The 17961-nt window shown below is 42.8% G+C and overlaps 1 protein-coding gene across 30 annotated transcripts in view; it reads left to right on the top strand.

The window, feature by feature from the left end:
- Positions 1-17961, top strand: part of UBAP2L (ubiquitin associated protein 2 like) — a 39755-nt gene that overhangs the window by 6304 nt on the left and 15490 nt on the right. For 11 of the 30 annotated variants that reach the window (XM_047092719.1, XM_047092710.1, XM_047092709.1 and 8 more), the window contains exons 5-15: positions 3966-4167; positions 4535-4630; positions 5038-5083; positions 5485-5597; positions 7388-7447; positions 9600-9652; positions 11219-11304; positions 13125-13296; positions 16297-16495; positions 17086-17363; positions 17524-17696. In XM_047092719.1, coding sequence (XP_046948675.1) covers positions 3966-4167; positions 4535-4630; positions 5038-5083; positions 5485-5597; positions 7388-7447; positions 9600-9652; positions 11219-11304; positions 13125-13296; positions 16297-16495; positions 17086-17363; positions 17524-17696 — 1478 coding nt within the window. The remainder of the gene's footprint in view (positions 1-3965; positions 4168-4534; positions 4631-5037; positions 5084-5484; positions 5598-7387; positions 7448-9599; positions 9653-11218; positions 11305-13124; positions 13297-16296; positions 16496-17085; positions 17364-17523; positions 17697-17961) is intronic. The other 19 variants (XM_047092729.1, XM_047092725.1, XM_047092728.1 and 16 more) reach the window with 3 other exon arrangements.

Genomic DNA, 17961 nt, shown 5'->3' with positions numbered 1-17961 from the left:
AGAGTTAACGGCCTGTTGACCACCCTGGAGATGATAGGGGCTCCTATCATCTTGGAGGAGCGCTTAACCTAGAATTTCACTTATTTCACCTCTTCTCTTTTCTACTTAATGAGATCCCTATAATTTTGTGCTTGTCTTATCATTGTCCCAAATTGTCAAGTCCTTTAAGAACAGGGATTCTGCCTTACTAACCTTCGGGGTGTTCCCGTGGTGCTTAATAGAGAACTGTTTTGTTTCAATGAGCAGTGTATCATTTTGAACTAACTGTCATTTCCTTGGTCTTACATTGGGGATCTTTGGTTGGGATAGATACCCAGAGTTTATCCTTAGAGAGGTCAGGTTACTAGTTTTAGAGTATCACATTAACTAAATGTTGGGGGTTTGTCACTTTCCTTGAGACAATATGAAATAATAACGGAAAACCTTGGGAGCAGGAAAGGGGCAGGAAGAGAGAGAAAATCCCAAGCAGACTCTGTGCTGTCAGTACAGATCCCACAAATCACAAGATCATGACCTGAGCCGAAATCAAGAGTCAGATGCTTAACTGACTGAGCCACCCAGGTGCCCCATTGGAAAACTTTTTGTAACCACTGAATTTAAATTTGTGGATTTTTCTCTTCAAAAATGTATTGGGGTACCTGGCTGGCTTAGTCAGTAGAGCAGGCAACTCTTGATCTCGGAGCGTAGACTTTACTTAAAAAAAAAAAAAAAAAAAAAAAGTGTGGTCTTAGATTTTCCATCATTGACCTTATCTGAAGATGACTGCCTGGATAATCAGATAATAGACTTTTTGGCTTATTTTGAGTTTACTTTAGAATAATTGTGCATGATTTTGGGATAGGGGGTGGATGTAGGAGTACTTACGCCTTTTAAAAGTTTAGATTTTTTATTTTTGAAGTTTATTTTTGAGGGGAGAAAGAGAAAGTGCATGCATGAGCAGGGGAGGGCAGAGAGAGAATCCTAAGCAGGCTCTTTGCTGTCAGTGCAAAGCCTGATGTGGGGCTCCATCTCACAAATTGTGAGATCATGACCTGAACCTAAATCACAAGTCTGACGGGGCACCTGGGTGGCTCAGTTGGTTAAGCATCCACCTTTGGCCCAAGTCACAATCTCACGGTTCAAGAGTTCAAGCCTTGCATTGGGCTCTGTGCTGACAGCTCAGCTCAGAGCCTGGAGCCTGCTTCGAAATTGTGTCCGTCTCTCTCTCTGTCCCTCCCCTGCTCTCTCTCTCTCTCTCTCTCTCTCTCTCTTTCTTTTTTTTCAGAACTAAACATTTTAAAAATATTTAAAGGGTCTGATGTTTAACCAACTGAGCTGGATTTTTTAAAATTAATTAATTTGCAAAAGTCACGTTTTGTTTCACCTTTCACCGTCTTCTGCCTAGTGCTACAAATCTAACCTTCTATGGTGTCAAAAAGGAAAATAAACTGGAGAACATAGGCTTATGCCACAAATAAGTTGCTAATGAAACCAGTTGGGAGTAATATTTGCTGCCAGGGGGTGTTGGATGTATTTGGGTAGATGAGATCGTATCAGAAAGTGGCACCACCCTTGGGAAGATCATAGTAATTCCTTTTCCTTATAGAACCCAGGTAGCTCCAGCAGCTGTGCATACCATAGAGAACGGAAAAGGGGACAGGTTTCTGAAACTTGACAGGTTTTGAGATAGACCAGCTGAAAAGTCTATAAGCTATTTTTTTTTTTTTAACGTTTATTTACTTTTTTGAGAGAGAGACAGAGTGCGAGTGGAGGAGGGGCAGAGAGAGAGGGAGACACAGAATCCGAAGCAGCCTCCAGGCTCCAGGCTGTCAGCACAGAGCCTGATGCAGGGCTTGAACCCACGAACCATGAGATCATGACCTGAGCCGAGGTCGGATGCTCAACCAGCTGAGCCACCCAGTTGCCCCTATAAGCTAACTATTTTGAATGTGGTTTCCAGGGTTCCTGCTGCAGATTTAATTGTAATAGTGGCACTGTTACTTAAGAATTGATGCTACTGTGAGCATAAAAAGACTCAGGAGCTATAATGTGGAATGAGCTTGGACTGGAAGAGTAGGCAACAAGGAGCTACCGGATCCTGGGTGGATAATTTTTTCAAAAACTATTAGCAAACTATTGTAGGCTCTTTAGAACGTGTGGGTATGATTTTGGTATAATTTTAAATGTAGTTTTTAACTTAAGTTTTTAAAGTTGTAGTAAAAATGTGTAAAATGGGGGCGCCTGGGTGGCGCAGTCGGTTAAGCATCCGACTTCAGCCAGGTCACGATCTCGCGGTCCGTGAGTTCGAGCCCCGCGTCGGGCTCTGGGCTGATGGCTCGGAGCCTGGAGCCTGTTTCTGATTCTGTGTCTCCCTCTCTCTCTGCCCCTCCCCCGTTCATGCTCTGTCTCTCTCTGTCCCAAAAATAAATAAACGTTGAAAAAAAAATTAAAAAAAAAATGTTTAAAATGTATAATTTTAACCATTTTTAAGTATATAATTCAGTGCCATTAGGTACACTGACCATGTTATGCAGTCATTAGCTTTATGCATCTCTAGGACTTTGTCGTTTCCTAAACAAAAACTGTATCCATTACACAGTAACTCTTCCCAGCTCCTAGTAACCTTTTCTATTCTCTGTCTCTATGAATTTGCCTATTCTAGGTACCTCATGTAAGTGGAATCATGCAATATTTGTCTCTTTGCGTCTTTCTTAGCATAGCGTTTTCAGAGTTTGTCCACATTGTGGCATGTGTCAGAAGTTCACTCCTTTTTAATGCTGAAAAATATTTCATTATATGTGTATACCACATTTTGTTTATTCATCCATTTATGGACACTTGGAATTGGCTGGAAGTAAGTTGTAGACATCACAAATCCTCTGCAGCATGCTTCCCTTAAAGAAGGATATTTTTCTGTATGACCACGTTATCAATCCTGGAAAAATTAATAGCCGTTTTGTATTCTACTTGGTCCATATTCTTGGAAGTCTTTAGATATTAGTTAGCTGTTGCGGAGCACTGGGTCATTGTTGTTTGAGTAAGATGGTAACTAGGATAGTAAAGATATGGTAGTCTCGGTGTTTGGGAATTTTTGTACATATTTTCTGCAAAAATAATTGTGAATCAAGGTGTGTGTGTTTATAAAACTCATTTTTTGAGGAATGAGGTTTTTTGCAGGACTTTTTAGTTTATTTTCCTTACCACGAATTTTCCCTTCTGCAGTCTGGAATGAATTATAGATTATTCTGCTTTGGGGAAAGTTTAATTGGGTTATATCACTTTAGGGAGTATAAGGAGAATACAGATGTAAAACCTGGAACAGAAGGCTCCCTGTGGTCCACTGTGTCCGGGCCCGGGCTATGCCTTCCTGGCTGTTACTTCGTCTTTAAAGCAAAGGCAATTGGTGTGTGTGTCAGGGAGTGGGGCTGGGGGATGGTGGTGAGGACTAGGTGTAGTTCTTATTCTTCTCAATGCTGGGTTGTTTGATTAGAGAATGTGCCCAAGAGTCAAATGCTATTGATTCATTGTGAATTCAAAGTTAACCTTTAGAAACTTTTAGTTTCCTTTTCTCCTTTGACATGAATAAGACTGTGTATGAAAAAGTTAGGAGTCACTGAATCTGAAGGAAATTAATTTTTTCAGCCCAGGAAACACACTTGAAAGATAGGGACCAATAACTAGGCCTTTGCCTGATACGCCACGTGACTGCACCGGATCCAGATCTTGGCAGTCCTTTTGGAAGCGATCCCTGCAGTCCATTAGCTATAAGCACCTCCCCTATAAGAAGGACTTCAATTTTTCAGTGATAGGTATAGAATTTGTTTTGAGGTTCTGTCTGTACCCTCCATTTAAGCAGACATAAGTTAGTGGAAGTATCTTAGATTTGGATGATGAGAGGAGAATGGTTAACAGTTTCCCAGTTTTTATCTGTGGTTTCCCGATAGCAATCCATATTGATTAGATGTGAATGCTCTGCCCTTCTTTAGCATTCGTGGGAGATGGTCGGGAAGAAGAAGGGAGTCTCAGGACAGAAGGATGGTGGCCAAACGGAATCCAACGAGGAAGGCAAAGAAAATCGAGACCGTGACAGAGACTATAGTCGGCGACGTGGTGGGCCACCAAGACGGGGGAGAGGTGCCAGCCGTGGACGAGAGTGTATGCATGGGGCTTTAACAAAACCAGCTGTGGGTCAGTAATGTCTGGATTTCAGGGATGTCAGGGCCCTGGTAGGCTGGACCTAGTAACCATTATATCATCCTTCTGATTTTTTTCTTGCCACCATTTATTCTGAGACCTTGGTATCTCTTACATGTAGCGTTTTCTAGCTACAGCTACCAGTTTGGCATGAAATTACCTTGCAGTCATTTATAAAGTTGTCTGACTTCTAGCTCTCTGTTGTGGTTCATCACCTTTCCCCTGGTAACCATCATGTCCCATCCTTCCATCTCATTATCTCCTCTTGGTTTTGTCTCCCCACCACCATCTGTATGTGCCACTTACATATTTACATAAATTCCATTGACTCTGTTTTGGCTATTTGTGTTTTTAATTTTAGTTCGGGGTCAGGAAAACGGATTAGATGGCACTAAGAGTGGAGGACCTTCTGGAAGAGGCACTGAACGAGGCAGAAGAGGACGTGGCAGAGGCAGAGGTGATCAGTTTCTTGGGGGGTTGGATATTGGGGGCAGGGTATTCTTATTAGTTCTGTAGGGGTCGTCTTTATTTGAAAACAAATTCACATGACATCTCATTACCTAAATTGTTGAGAAATCATGCAAATTCTAGAGATTGCTGAGTGAGCAGTGGGAAAGAAGATAGGTGTCGTTTACGTTAATGTATTTGCTTAAGGACCCAGAAGCTTGGTCAGCAAAGGAACAATCTGTCAATAGTAGTGATTGCCTACTGTGTTATATTAACTATACTACAGGGTGAAAGAAAGAACATGTAATAATATCAACCACTTACTATTCCAGAGTTGCCTCAATTGGCAAGGTACTTTTTATATCAACTTTTAAAATATTTCTCTCTTCCTCTCTTTGTGTCTTTTTTTCCTTTAAGGTGGCTCTGGTAGACGGGGAGGAAGGTTTTCTGCTCAAGGAATGGGGTAAGTTTCATTGATTTGATGTCACAGTCTTTAAATTTTTTCCCCCTAATCATTACCATAATATCCTAGGGCGGCTAGCGTCCTGATACCCTGAGGATAATGTGCAGCCTTAACCAAAATGTGATCAGAAAGATTTCTAGACCACTTAATCAGATGAGTGTGTAGATGTAGTGCTGGAGATAAGCATTTACTACTTGAATCACCTCTAGCTCATAACTTCATTTGAATGCATGTATCTGCTGTTTTCCAAAATTCAGTGTGGATTTTATTATGATTATAGATGTCCTAACCCAAAATAGGTAGTAGACATAAATTGAGATTATTCCATGGGATTGTTCATTTTTGCTGGTGCTGCTTGGAGGTCACAGACTCTTTTAAGCTATTTTTCCCCACACCCTCAGAACCTTTAACCCAGCTGATTATGCAGAACCGGCCAATACCGATGACAACTATGGCAATAATAGCGGGAATACGTGGAACAACACTGGCCACTTCGAACCAGATGATGGGACGAGTGAGTGACTGCTTATTGTTTCTGGTCTTTAAAAACCTAAGGAAATAACTATTTTGAGGTTATGGTCATATTAAAAAGTGGAGGAATAGTTTTTGGTGCAGAGATAAGGGAGGAAGGGATGGCGATCGAAATACTGTGTGTTCTCCTTGCTGACTGTGTGCCTGTGGGCACTTTACACGTGCTGGTTCTCTTGGTCTTCATCACTCACTTGTGAAACTGACACTGTTCGTCATCTCCACATGCCAAACCTTACACTCAAAGGGTGGTCATGAAATTTGCTAGTATTTGAACTCAGAATTGTTTGACCCTAAGAGCCCATGCTCTTTCTGTTACACCGTGTGGCTGCCATTAGCTCCAGGTGCGTTTCCTAGTGTTTCTGTTAGGGTTTCTAGCTTTGCCTTTTGAAGAAGTATTCTTAACTAATTAATTAGTTAATTATGTCACCACTTGTAGAGATGAACAAGGCCCAGAATCAAAGCCCACTGTCAGTTTGTTTTCTGGCACTGAGATAATACCTTTTTTACCTTCAGTTTTGGAAAAATCTCAGTATCTGGGCAAGAAGGAAGCCGCAGCTTTCTAGCTGTTTATTGAATAGTTTTCTGGGTGTGGAAGAATATTATGGGATTTGAATAAGGTTGCTTTTTTGGTTAGCTGACTTTTGGTGTTTGTGTCTGAGTAGGCTATATATATTTAAGGGTATGTTAGGCTTGTGGGACAGACAACCCACAATGTGTTTGGGAGTGAAAGATACTTTTACCCCTTTAAGTAAGAACAGTCCCTGGGCTGCAGAGTATTGTATTCTTACGAGAGCCCCTGCTTCTTTGTGGCTGAGCCAGCACAGGAAAAACTTGAGACTTTTTTCCCTTATAAAGGGGGGAATGAGTTAATAGTAGAGTGTGAATTCAGCTTTTTAACCCCTTATCTATTTATTTGCTTTGCCCCTTTTCAAAGATCATTGATGTTTCTCTCTCTCTTTAGGAGGGTCTCTGGCACAAACAGTTGATCTATTGCCCACAAGACGTTATACCTCAGGTCCTGAATGTTATGTGCTTTTAATTTACCAGCTATTTTACAAATTCGTTTTAAATACAGTTATCCCATTGATGGAGGCTGAAGTTGAGTTATTGACAAGATGGAAATCTGTTTTAATTCCCAGACCATTTGGCTATGAACTTTTTGTTATTTTAGGAGGTATAACGCCACTCTTGATGGCTTGTAGAGGCAGTGTGGTAGCAGTCTGAATACCAGAAGTGACTGCTTTTGAGCACTAGTTTTTGGGTATTTGGCTTTTTTCTCATTGGCAGAAAAGATAATAGACATTAAGGGATTTGTTTTCAGTTGTGGATAGAAAATCAGGCATGGAGTCCCAGTCCTAGATTGCAAGCCTTAGCTGTTTTCAGCAAGGATCTGGTTTGGAAAGCAAGGAAGGATGAGGTGTGTGTTTATTTATACTGAGGAGAGAATAGCAGATTTGGGAGGTTAGAATCCGAAATCGGATTTGTGGCTGAATGAAAAGCTGTGTGATGCTGATCTCGTCTTGTGCGTGTGAACGTGTTGGGTGTAGCTTCATGCGTTCCAGCTGTTGTTAATTTCACAATATGCAGTGACATTCGTGCATGATCTCTTTTTGTGTTTTCATGATAGCAAACTTCAAATTCCCTTTTTTATTTAAAAAGAAATTGAAACCTACCCTTAAAATATCCACAGGTACAGTGGGAATTGTTTGGGGCAAATGTTCTCATTCAGAAGCAAAATTTCACTGCTTGTGTTTTTTTTCTTTTTTGTTTCAGGACTTGATTTCAGTGGGGTTGAGGGGTCAAATTATCCCCGAAAATTTGAGACTGCTCCTGGTATGATACATCCAGGTGCCTAACTGCCCCGGATATTTTTATAGATTTTTATGAATTGGAATATCTGTGGATATGTCATTTTTCTGTTTCCCTGCTTTTTTTTTTTTCTTTTTCTGCCTTTTATTCTCATATTCTGTGCCTGTTTTTTCTTAAAAATTTTTGATCATTTAATGACTATTTAACATTTACATTGACTGCTTTCTGCTGACAGAATGGAAACCCTTACCTATCGCTCAGAGCCTTAGCACTCCTACTGTTCTTTCGTGCCTTTTCAGTACAGCCTTCTTGGCCATGACTGTGCATCTTGTCTTGGATCAAGTAGGCATCTGCATTCTTCCTTTGCGTCTCAGACTAGTCACGAGAGTGCAAGAGAACATTGCTGCCTTGACAGAGAGCCCGTCAATAGGAGATAACTTCTCAGGTCACTTCCAACTCCAGGATTATGTATATGTGTTAACCCAGATCTTGGGTTCCATATATCCAAGGCAGGTTGGATGTCAATGGAGAGGAAGAGTAGTGTCACCAAAGAGGGAGAGAAGAATATGGTTTGTAATTTGTCTGAACTGAAATTGGACTTTAGTGTGATTTGGAGAACGTTGCCATTATTAAGTGGTTCGGAATTTCCCTTGTGCGGTTATAAGTGGTCCTGGAAGAAGCATTATAATGACTGTCTTTTTCTTTATGAAATAGGGTTCTAAAGATTTTATTTTTAAGAAATCTCCACACCCAATGTAGGGCTTTGAACTCAATCCTGAGATGAGGAATCTCATGTTGTACTGACTGAGCCTACCAGGGGCCCCTAGAAGAATTTCATATGGGAATATAGGTATTAGAATATTTCTCTTCGGTGACAGTGAATATCTGAATGCCAGATTTTCATTCTTTTTCATTTTCTTAAAATTTTTTAATGTTTATTTCTGAGAGAGGGAGAGTGTGCATGAGCAAGTGGGGGAGGGGCAGAAAGAGGGAGACAGAACCTGAAACAGGCTCCAGGCTCCGAGCCATCAGCACAGAGCCCAATGAGGGGCTCAAACTTGTGAACTGCGAGATCATGACCTGAGCTGAAATCGGACTCCCAACCCACTAGGCCACCCAGGAGCCCCAGACTGTAATTCTTAAAAGAAGTTTTCTCCATTTGGAGAGAAGGCTTGAAGAATTGATCAACATGTACTATTGTTTTAGAGAAGAAAATAAGGAGTGTTCTTGTCCTTTGCAGTAGTCAGGTGTTACTTCTTACTGTGGTCCTTCAGTTGAAGGGAAGAATCCTGCTTCTCGTAGAACAGTTTTCTTTTCTGAGGATATACGTACACATGAAGCAAAACAAGGGGAGTGTGGAAAGGTGGTTTTACTGCTGATGGAACTTTCCTATAGAAACCATCCTGACTTTGTTATGACCAACATGGGGCGAGTATATGACTGCGTTGTCTGTGCTGTGCCCTTGGCAGGTTAGAGGTCACGTTCTGTAGGATTAGGACTAGGATAATAACAGACATGTTTGCTTTTTCAGTTTTGTCCAATGTCTTCTGAAAAGGCGTGGAAAAGAACAGACTCATGAGGGTTTCTTACGGTTTGACCAGTGAGATCGATACACTTGACTTCTGCTGAGTATGCATTTTTGCATTGAGTTCTGATAGCAGGTAGTTGTCAGTGCCCGCAGTTTGGAAGCCTGTCTTCCGCTGCCCTTCCACTGCCACATGGCAGCCATTCGTGTTCCCCCCGTCACCGCCACTCTCTCTCTGCCTGTCATGCTGTCTCCTACCAGGTGAGAAGGCGTAGTGTACGTTCTGGTGTAAATTGGCTGCTGCTGTCACTTGAGTTGACCACCAAGGCAGAGGGCTTGAGGGGTCTTCAGAGGTTGCCTGGAGCATTGGACCTGTTGCCCCTCGCTCCCCCACTCCCCACTATCTCTGCTGTTAAAGCTGTGTAACAAAGCCTGGAAGTAGGTGTGAAGTCATAATCTTATGAAAAACCCTGGTCTTCTGACGTATCCCTTTCTAAATAGTCTTTTCCTCCCCCCTGGAACCTAGGAACCTCTTCTGATTACTAAAATCTGGTTACTCTTTCGGCTGCCAGAACTATTAATACATTAGTGTTTTTGCACATGCTGTGTACTGGCACTTAAGTTACTTCACTGTTTTTCCTTTATTGCCAGGTGCGTGGAGGACCGCGGCAGAGGAGTGGGGGACTGAAGACTGGAATGAAGACGTAGGTATTCCCGGGTCACTCCTCGCTAGTGCTTTCTATCCCTTAGTGGTGTTTAGGGATAGAAAATGGGTATATTTCTACCCCTTCAAAACTCACCCTTAAGATTCTGACCCAAAACTTTTACATCCAAAATAGTGTTCTGAGCCAGAACATTTCACATATGTTATATGAAGGAGACTGGGCATGAACAGGACTCTGTGGAACCAGACTATGGAAAGGGCAAGTGCACCTGTGTAAGTCCAATATCTGATTGTCGGATTTATCCCAGCAAGAGATGGTGGTTGGGTAGAGCACCAGAAATGGAGTTAGGCAGGTAGTGCCTTGAGTAACAGCTGCTGGTGGCCCATGACTTCTCTTGAGCCAGTTCGGCTATTTAGTTCCTATTCGGGCACTGGTGTTTGGTCCTGTGATTGGCTTAGAGGTGGGTGCGAAGTGAGAGAGTACCGCGTCCTCGAATTCACAATCTGGTTCGTTCTGAAGCCCAGCTTCATAGTTGAGATGAAAGTATAGATCTTCCAGCGTGACTCAACGTGGACAGCTCAGTCATGGGTGTCACAGAGGTGGCACATCAGCCAGCACTCTGAGCTCACTGGAGTAGCACTTGAGTAAAAGAATTCTGCTCGTTCTTGGTCACAGTCAGGATTTTGTTGTGAATTGTAGTTTTTAGTGATCATGGAGTAAATCCTGTTTTAACATTTTTTCAGTCTGTTTTCTATACTTATATATATTTAGGCAAGGCAGCTTTTATGGTGACATGGTGACCAAACTTTGGGTTTGCCAGACCTGAGTGTTTAAAATTTCAGATGCATCAGCATTAGAGGATGATTTCTTTTCTGTTGTAACTGAGCTAGACTGCCTCGTGAATACTTTCTAGGATTTGGTTTGGTCTGTTTAAGCAACTTTCAGAGAATGATATATTTGGGGAAGTGGATTCCCTGTTTTTGGAGAAGAGATTTTAGTCAAAAAGTGAAAACAAAACCAAAGCAAGTTTTGAATGGTGGAATGAGCTATTCCCTACAATTGTTTACCTAATTTTAGGGTCTTAGAATGCAAAGGGTAGGTGTAATAAAGTCACTATTAAGGCAAAAATTGCATATAGTTGAAATCATCCCTACAGAGACCCTAATTCACCAGCACTTGGGTCCTTACTGCTCAAAAGCCAGGAATGAATTTCTTTCATTTTGTCTTTGTCTTGGCTGTAACCTTTCTTTGAGAGGAGCAGTGGAAGATAAAGTTTGGTTTGGGTAAGGGTGTGAGTTGGGAACTCTAATGGGAAAGTATAAAAGGGTTTTCTCTCTTTTTTGTAGCATGTGTATTCAGCTTTCTGTAAGTTCAGTGTGCATATCATGTGACTCCCATTGTATTTCATAGGGTTTCTTGATTTTACACTTTTGATAAAGTCATATCTAGAAGGGTAATGGAGGTCAGTCCATGTAGGTTCCTCCGGCTAGGTGGTTTTCTCTTCTGAGCGTTTTCCCTTTTCCTTGGTAAGTTCCCCTTACCTGAGCCAGGTTTCTGACTGTAGTCCACTTAACACCAGAAGTGACTAATCCTTCTGTTTTCCAGCTTTCTGAGACCAAGATCTTCACTGCCTCTAATGTGTCTTCAGTGCCTCTGCCTGCGGAGAATGTGACAATCACTGCTGGTCAGAGGCAAGTGTGTGGTAAAGTTCAGTGTCCTTTCCCAAATGGGCCTGGTGAGAAGGGGCTGTAAGGAAGAGCAGCAGTGGGCCTTCTCGAGCTCCCATGGTGCTGGCAGTAACGGGAAGCAAGCATGTGAGGCTGATCGGGTTATAAGAGTTGGTCTACTGAATGGGAGTCCGTTTTTTACAATTTTAAAGATGATTCTTTCCAAAATAGCCCCTTTAATTACATAGGTCAACCTGAATTAAAACTTAGCACGATTGAGCTTGTCTGGTAGTAAGGTAAAGTTAAACATGGAAATGTTTTCATTTATTTCAGTTTGCAGAACTGTTCAGTAGCTGCTTCTCTTGCTTTATAATAATGATCTTTGTCTGCCAAGCCTACTGAGTAAAATGGTCATTTTTCCCCTAGGATCTGGCTAATGAATTTTTTAGAACTTGAACCTTAGTTATTGGGGTTAGTAGAGGGAGGTGCACTTACTAGGAATATTTTTATTCCCAGAAAGCCTCTTGGATTATTTCTAGACCTGGGTTTGATAGCTGATAACTCAGAAGCCCGAAGCATGCTAGGAATAGGACATTAGGGGCATCAGAGGCGATGTGTGTTGTTTTTCTGACACCAGTATCCCATTTTACTGACATCAGTCCTTCAATTCTCTGAACACCAACAAGGTATTTAGTAATTCAGTTCAGTTCTGCCACTTGCCAGAGTTAGCACAGACCCTGATTGATGCCTCCATCCCAGAAGACTGCCCTTGCTTCCGAGGTGTGAGGTCCACTGCAGATGAGTGCCCAGGCTGCCCACACCCTTCTGCCTGGCTGACTGCAGATTTGGGGATTCTCACAGCCTACCCCACCCTTCACCCCCTGCTTAGGTTCAGAAATCTGCTAGAATGACTCGGAACCCAGGGAAGAGTTACTTGCCATAACTGGTTTGTTATAACCAGTACTCAGGTACAGTGGCCAGTTGGAAGAGATGCGCACACACAGGGCAGGGGGTGGGGTGCCTTCCCAGTACATTCATCAACATTCAGTGCATCCACTGAATCTCCCTGTTCTAGAGTTTTAATCAAAGTTTCATTACTTAGATAGGCCTGATTGACTAAGCCATTGGCTGTCGAAGGCAGTCTCCAAGCTCGTTCTGATTCTAGAAGTGGGTAAAGAGAGAGTGCTGGGGCGGAAAGTTCTAACCCTCTAATCCCATTGCTGGTATTCCTGGTGGCAGCCCACTTCCTGCAGCTCTGGGGGGGTGGGGCTCCCACCCTGAGTAACCTCGTTAGCGTGGACTTTGGTTGAAAGAGGCTCATTACAAATAACAAGAGACACTTAGGAAATTTTAAGGGTTTTAGGAGCTCTGTGCTGAGAACTAGAGGCAAAGCGGAACTATAAGAGTGCTCCTTAGACCACAGGTGACTTGGGAAGTTCTACGGAAGTTGGGGGGTCAATTCCAAAGATACTTGAAGGTGCCGGTGCTCTGGCAAGGTTTTGTGTGTTAGGTATTGGTAATGGCAGGTATTCATTATTAAAATATTCATTAAAAATTTTGTAAATTTTGGCCCAAATGTGAAGCTGTTGCATTAAAACTAACATTTGCTGTTCCATTAAATTAATTTAACTAAATTGAAATATTTAACATTATGGTTGACAGTGCCATTAGAACACAGCTAGATCCTGTAGTGGTTCTCACACATCATTTATTTTGGTCAATTAAGCATTTCTGGTGTTTGTGTTTTTGATGAGTGACTTTATTTTGATCTGACCATACTCTGGGAGTTGGGAATGCTAGAATGTTCTGTCATTATTCATGAGTATACTCTGTCTCTCCACCAGAATCGACCTTGCTGTTCTGTTGGGGAAGACACCATCTTCAATGGAGAATGATTCCTCTAATCTGGATCCATCTCAGGCTCCTTCTCTTGCGCAGCCTCTGGTGTTCAGTAACTCAAAGCAGAGCGCCATAACACAGCCTGCTTCAGGAAACTCATTCTCGCATCACAGTATGGTAAGTAAGAGACCCAGTGCCCTTTAACTCCAGCACGTACATGGAGTACTGCCTTCCGGTGACAGGTTTGGGGTGGGGTAAAACATCCCCTTTAAGTAGCCTTAAGTAGCCCCCGCTAAGTAGCCTTGGTGGTAGGGACACAGAGTTGGGTAGTAGGGTGCTGTGCAGTAGGAGGGCTTAGTTTTGGACAGACTGAATCTTCCTCTAAAAGTGAGTCCATATCACTTACCAGACACTTACTGTGCCAAGTGTTAATTTGCTGTCGAAGAGGAAAAAAAATGACATCAAATTTTAATCCTTTTTCAATTCTAGTTAAACTTTGATGGGAAGTTGTAGCACTTGCCTATTTCTCGATAGCAGAATTGCCATATAAATCTGTTTAAACCAGATGTTTCTGGACTCAGCTTCCAAAAACTTGGGGTTTTACTGAATGTTTCTGCTTACTAGCTGCCCCTCCCCTTCTCTGTAGGCGGGGATAAGAGCGCTTGCTCTGCCTGTCATACAGGGCTGTAGGAACATGAAATAAGATTGTGGATAAGGCCACACAAATGGGGGAGCAGCAGTGGTATTAGTTATTAACACCTAGAGTACTTCAGGCATGTGAATTGTTGACTCAGTTAAGAAATTCAAGGTGGTTAGTTAACGACCAAAGCAAAGGAATCATTTAAGGGTAAACAGTGATGCAAGGACCAGTGTTTTTTTTTTTTAACAAATCATAAGAAAAACTTTCTCTTTTTTTCTTTTTGCATATAATTTTATTTTTCCAGTAGTAGGATTATAACGATTACTCCATTTTTATTATTTTTTAATGTGTGTTTATTTTGAGAGAAAGTGCACACGACTGTGCAGGGAGGAGCAGAGAGAGAGGGAGACTCCATGCAGGCTCCACACTGTCATCGCAGAGCTCAGTGTTGGGCTCGATCCCATGACTTTGAGATCACAACCTGAGCTGCTACTAAGAGTCAGATGCTTGGGCGCCTAGGTGGCTCGCTCAGTTGAGCGTCCAACTCTTGGTTTTGGCTCAGGTCCTGATTGCAGTGTCGTGGGATCAAGCCTCATGTCAGGCTCTGTGCTGAGCATGGAGCCTGCTTAAGATTCTTTCTCCCTCTGCCCCTCTCCCCTGCTTGTGTTTTTTCTCTCTTAAAAAAAGAAAAAGAAAGAAACATTAGAGAACCAATTTTCCCTAAAATTTAATAGATGTAAAACAAAATTTTAATATAAATAACATAGGAGCTCGCTATACACGGACATTACATAATATGCTGTATCTTTAAAGCTTTGCACTTGTAGAATATCTGATAATCGTTACCATGTGGGATCATCTCCCTGCCATAGTCCGATACTTTTAACTCAACTTCGGGTGTTTGTGTTTTTGTTCGTATAATTTTGTGACATAGACTGAAGTGGGAAAAATGTCTTCCCTTGAGTTGGACTGACTGGTTTCGTTTAAGAGAGCGCTGCTCATTGATGGTGATGAGGAAGGATATGGTTGAATAAGAACCTAAGGGAAACTAGATCGAATCTCCCTGAAGATGTTTTGGAGTAGTCAAGGCCATGTGGTTCATCTGCTGGACTAGGCTGGCGGTCTTACCTAGCAGTAGGGAGTGGGGGAAATCCCCCAAAAGCATAAGAGTAAATTTTGTTTTCTTATTCGTGATTGTCCTATAGAACTTGGATACACACAGAGAAAATGAATCATACGGACTCATTATTTGATTGTGTGGTGCAGAGATGTTGACAGGCCCTTAGCTTTCTTTTCTTTGTCTTGAAGTGAGGCTCCGGTTAGCTCTCCTTGTTACTTTTGAGCTGTTTAGTGGAAGGGCAAAATGAGCCTTAAAGGCTGAACTGAAATTTCGTATTAGCCTTCGTATTAATTTAGTAATCAAGTACTGCTTGGAGCGCCTGGGCAGTTAAGTGTCCGACTTCAGCTTAGGTCATGACCTCACAGTTCGTGGGTTTGAGCCCCCCACGTTGGGCTCTGTGCTGACAGCTCGGACCCTGGAGCCTGGTTTGGATTCTATGTCTCCCTCTCTCTCTGCCCCTACCCCATTCACACTCTGTCTCTCTCTCAAAAATAAACATTAAAAAACAGTTTAAAAAAATAATCAAATACTGGTTGATGTAAGCCTTTTTATTTATTTACTTATTTTTGAAAGTGTGCGTGTGCAAGTGAGTGAGGGGCAGAGGGAGAAAGAGAGAAGCAGGGCTCACCCGAAGTAGGGTTTGTGTTTGTCCGAAGTGGGGCTCTTGCTCACCCGACATAGGGCTCGAACTCATGAACCGTGAGATCATGACCTGAGCTGAGGTCAGATGCTTAACAACTGAGCCACCTAGATGCCTGATGTAAACCTTTAAAAGGAAAAAAATTCCGGGGTGCCTGGGTAGCTCAATTGGTTGTGTCCGACTTTTGATTTGGGCTCAGGTCATGTTGTGAGATCGAGCCTTACATTGGGCTCCATGCTGAGTGTGGAGCCTGCTTGGGATTCTCTCTCCCTCTCCCTTTCCCCTGCTGCTCTCTCAAAATAAATAAATAAGCATTTGAAAAAAAAACTTACAAAAAAATTAAAAAAAAATTTTTAAAGGAGAAAAATTCCACCAGTCATTAGATCTTTATACCTGAGGAGGGAGGAAGTAATGGTGTAAATTTTAATGATGCTTATTATGTACCATACACATATTAAATGCTTTAATACATTACTTCATCCCCCTACAGCTTTATGCAATACTATTTTCATTTGCTTTCAGGTGAGGAAAATGAAGTACAGAGAAATCACAAATAGGTTTTTCCACAATTACATAGCCAGGATTTGGACCTAGGCAGTCTGACTCCAGAGACTGTGCTCTAATGGACTAGACTGTGTACTCAGTCTGGTGATATTCTTTACTTGTCGGGTCTCTCCTGGCTCCCCCTGTGTCTGAGTGACTTTCCAGGTGTTTCTAAGTGGTGAACACATCTGCTTGCCGTAGGTCTCTCTCATCCCTCTCTGTGTCGGTCTACAGGTGAGCATGTTGGGAAAAGGGTTTGGCGATGTCGGCGAAGCCAAAGGTGGCAGCACCACGGGCTCTCAGTTCTTGGAGCAGTTCAAGACTGCTCAGGCCCTGGCCCAGCTGGCGGCACAGCATTCTCAGCCTGGAACCACCGCCACCTCCTCTTGGGACATGGGCTCCGCCTCACAGTCCCCATCGCTGGTGCAGTACGGTGAGAAGGGTGGAAAGTGACGTGTTGGAACATTACCACCAGGAGCTTGCAGGAGTCGGGGGTGGAGAAGGTTTCTTGAAGTCAGGAGGAGGACAGCCACCTGGCTAGTTTCCCATGACTGATACCCTCTAGTCACACAGGCTGAGTTCAGAAAGCTAGGAAGTAGTAAAAAGTTTGAGGCTCGGTGTCTCTTTAACCGAGTTTAGACATCTACATCGTAGTTGCAGTCTTCTGTTGACCACGGAGTGTTTGGACTCTCCCTAGATTGGTCTTCAGTGTTTGAAAAAACGTTGCCTTAGGAGGTTTGTGGGCTTGGCATTATGTAGGACCTTTCGCTCTAAACATGGACAGTTTGTAGGTTCCTGTCTTACACAAGCAGGCTAATAGTGCTGATTTGATTAGGCTGTACTTGGAACAGATACGATGTGTGATTGTCACTTTTAGAAATGAGAGTGAGTCCTAGATGAGGACTTGTTTATGTGACGTGCTGATTCTTGAGGGCCTTGTTTATGGCTCAAGAGAGGATAATAGCGTTTCACTGACGTTCATCAGCATCCCTGACCCTATACATACCGGGACTCTCCGTGCAGATTTGAAGAACCCAGACGATTCCACAGTACACAGCCCCTTCAGCAAACGCCAGGCTTTCACCCCGTCTTCAGCCATGATGGAGGTGTTCCTTCAGGAGAAGCCGCCCACGGTGGCCACCTCCACCGCTGCACCTCCACCGCCCTCTTCTCCTCTGCCGAGCAAATCCACCTCGGCCCCACAGATGTCTCCCGGGTCTTCAGATAACCAGTCCTCCAGCCCTCAGCCGGCTCAGCAGAAATTGAAACAGCAGAAGAAAAAGGCCTCCTTGACTTCTAAGGTACTTGAACTTTGTGATGGGTGTCATTTTAGGGCAAAGGGGATGCGGGATTTGGGAATCAAGATCGTGAGGGGATAGTTTGCAAATTTGAAACAGGTTTTTTTTTTTTTTATCAGTCTTATAGTAAGATTGTAATAAAACCATTACCTTCTCGTTACAGATTCCTGCTCTGGCTGTGGAGATGCCTGGCTCAGCAGATATCTCAGGGCTAAACCTGCAGTTTGGGGCATTGCAGTTTGGGTCAGAGCCTGTCCTTTCTGATTACGAGTCCACCCCCACCACGAGCGCCTCTTCAAGCCAGGCTCCAAGTAGCCTCTATACCAGCACAGCCAGGTAGAGGGGAAACCTCAATCAAGACTTTTTTTGTCAGGCTTTTACCACTTTTTCTGTCTCTTGCCGATTCCTAGAACTCCAAAGAGGCCCAAGCCTCTGATTGAAGGAAAAGTAGCCGATTGTAGCATTTTTGTTAAGCATTTCAAAATACTGTTACTAAGATTATCTGTAACACTAAACAGATGGAAATATACCTCTTGCATACTTCTGGAGTGTCCACGCCTAGTTCTTGTTTTTTGTTTTTTGTTTTTTGTTTTTTTAACAG

Source organism: Lynx rufus, unplaced genomic scaffold, assembly GCF_022079265.1.
Source record: "Lynx rufus isolate CCGP_SWC_20201006 ecotype Redwood Valley unplaced genomic scaffold, mLynRuf1.p SCAF_31, whole genome shotgun sequence".
Taxonomy (NCBI): Eukaryota; Metazoa; Chordata; class Mammalia; order Carnivora; family Felidae; genus Lynx; species Lynx rufus.
This window is presented reverse-complemented; position numbering and strand designations above follow the sequence as displayed.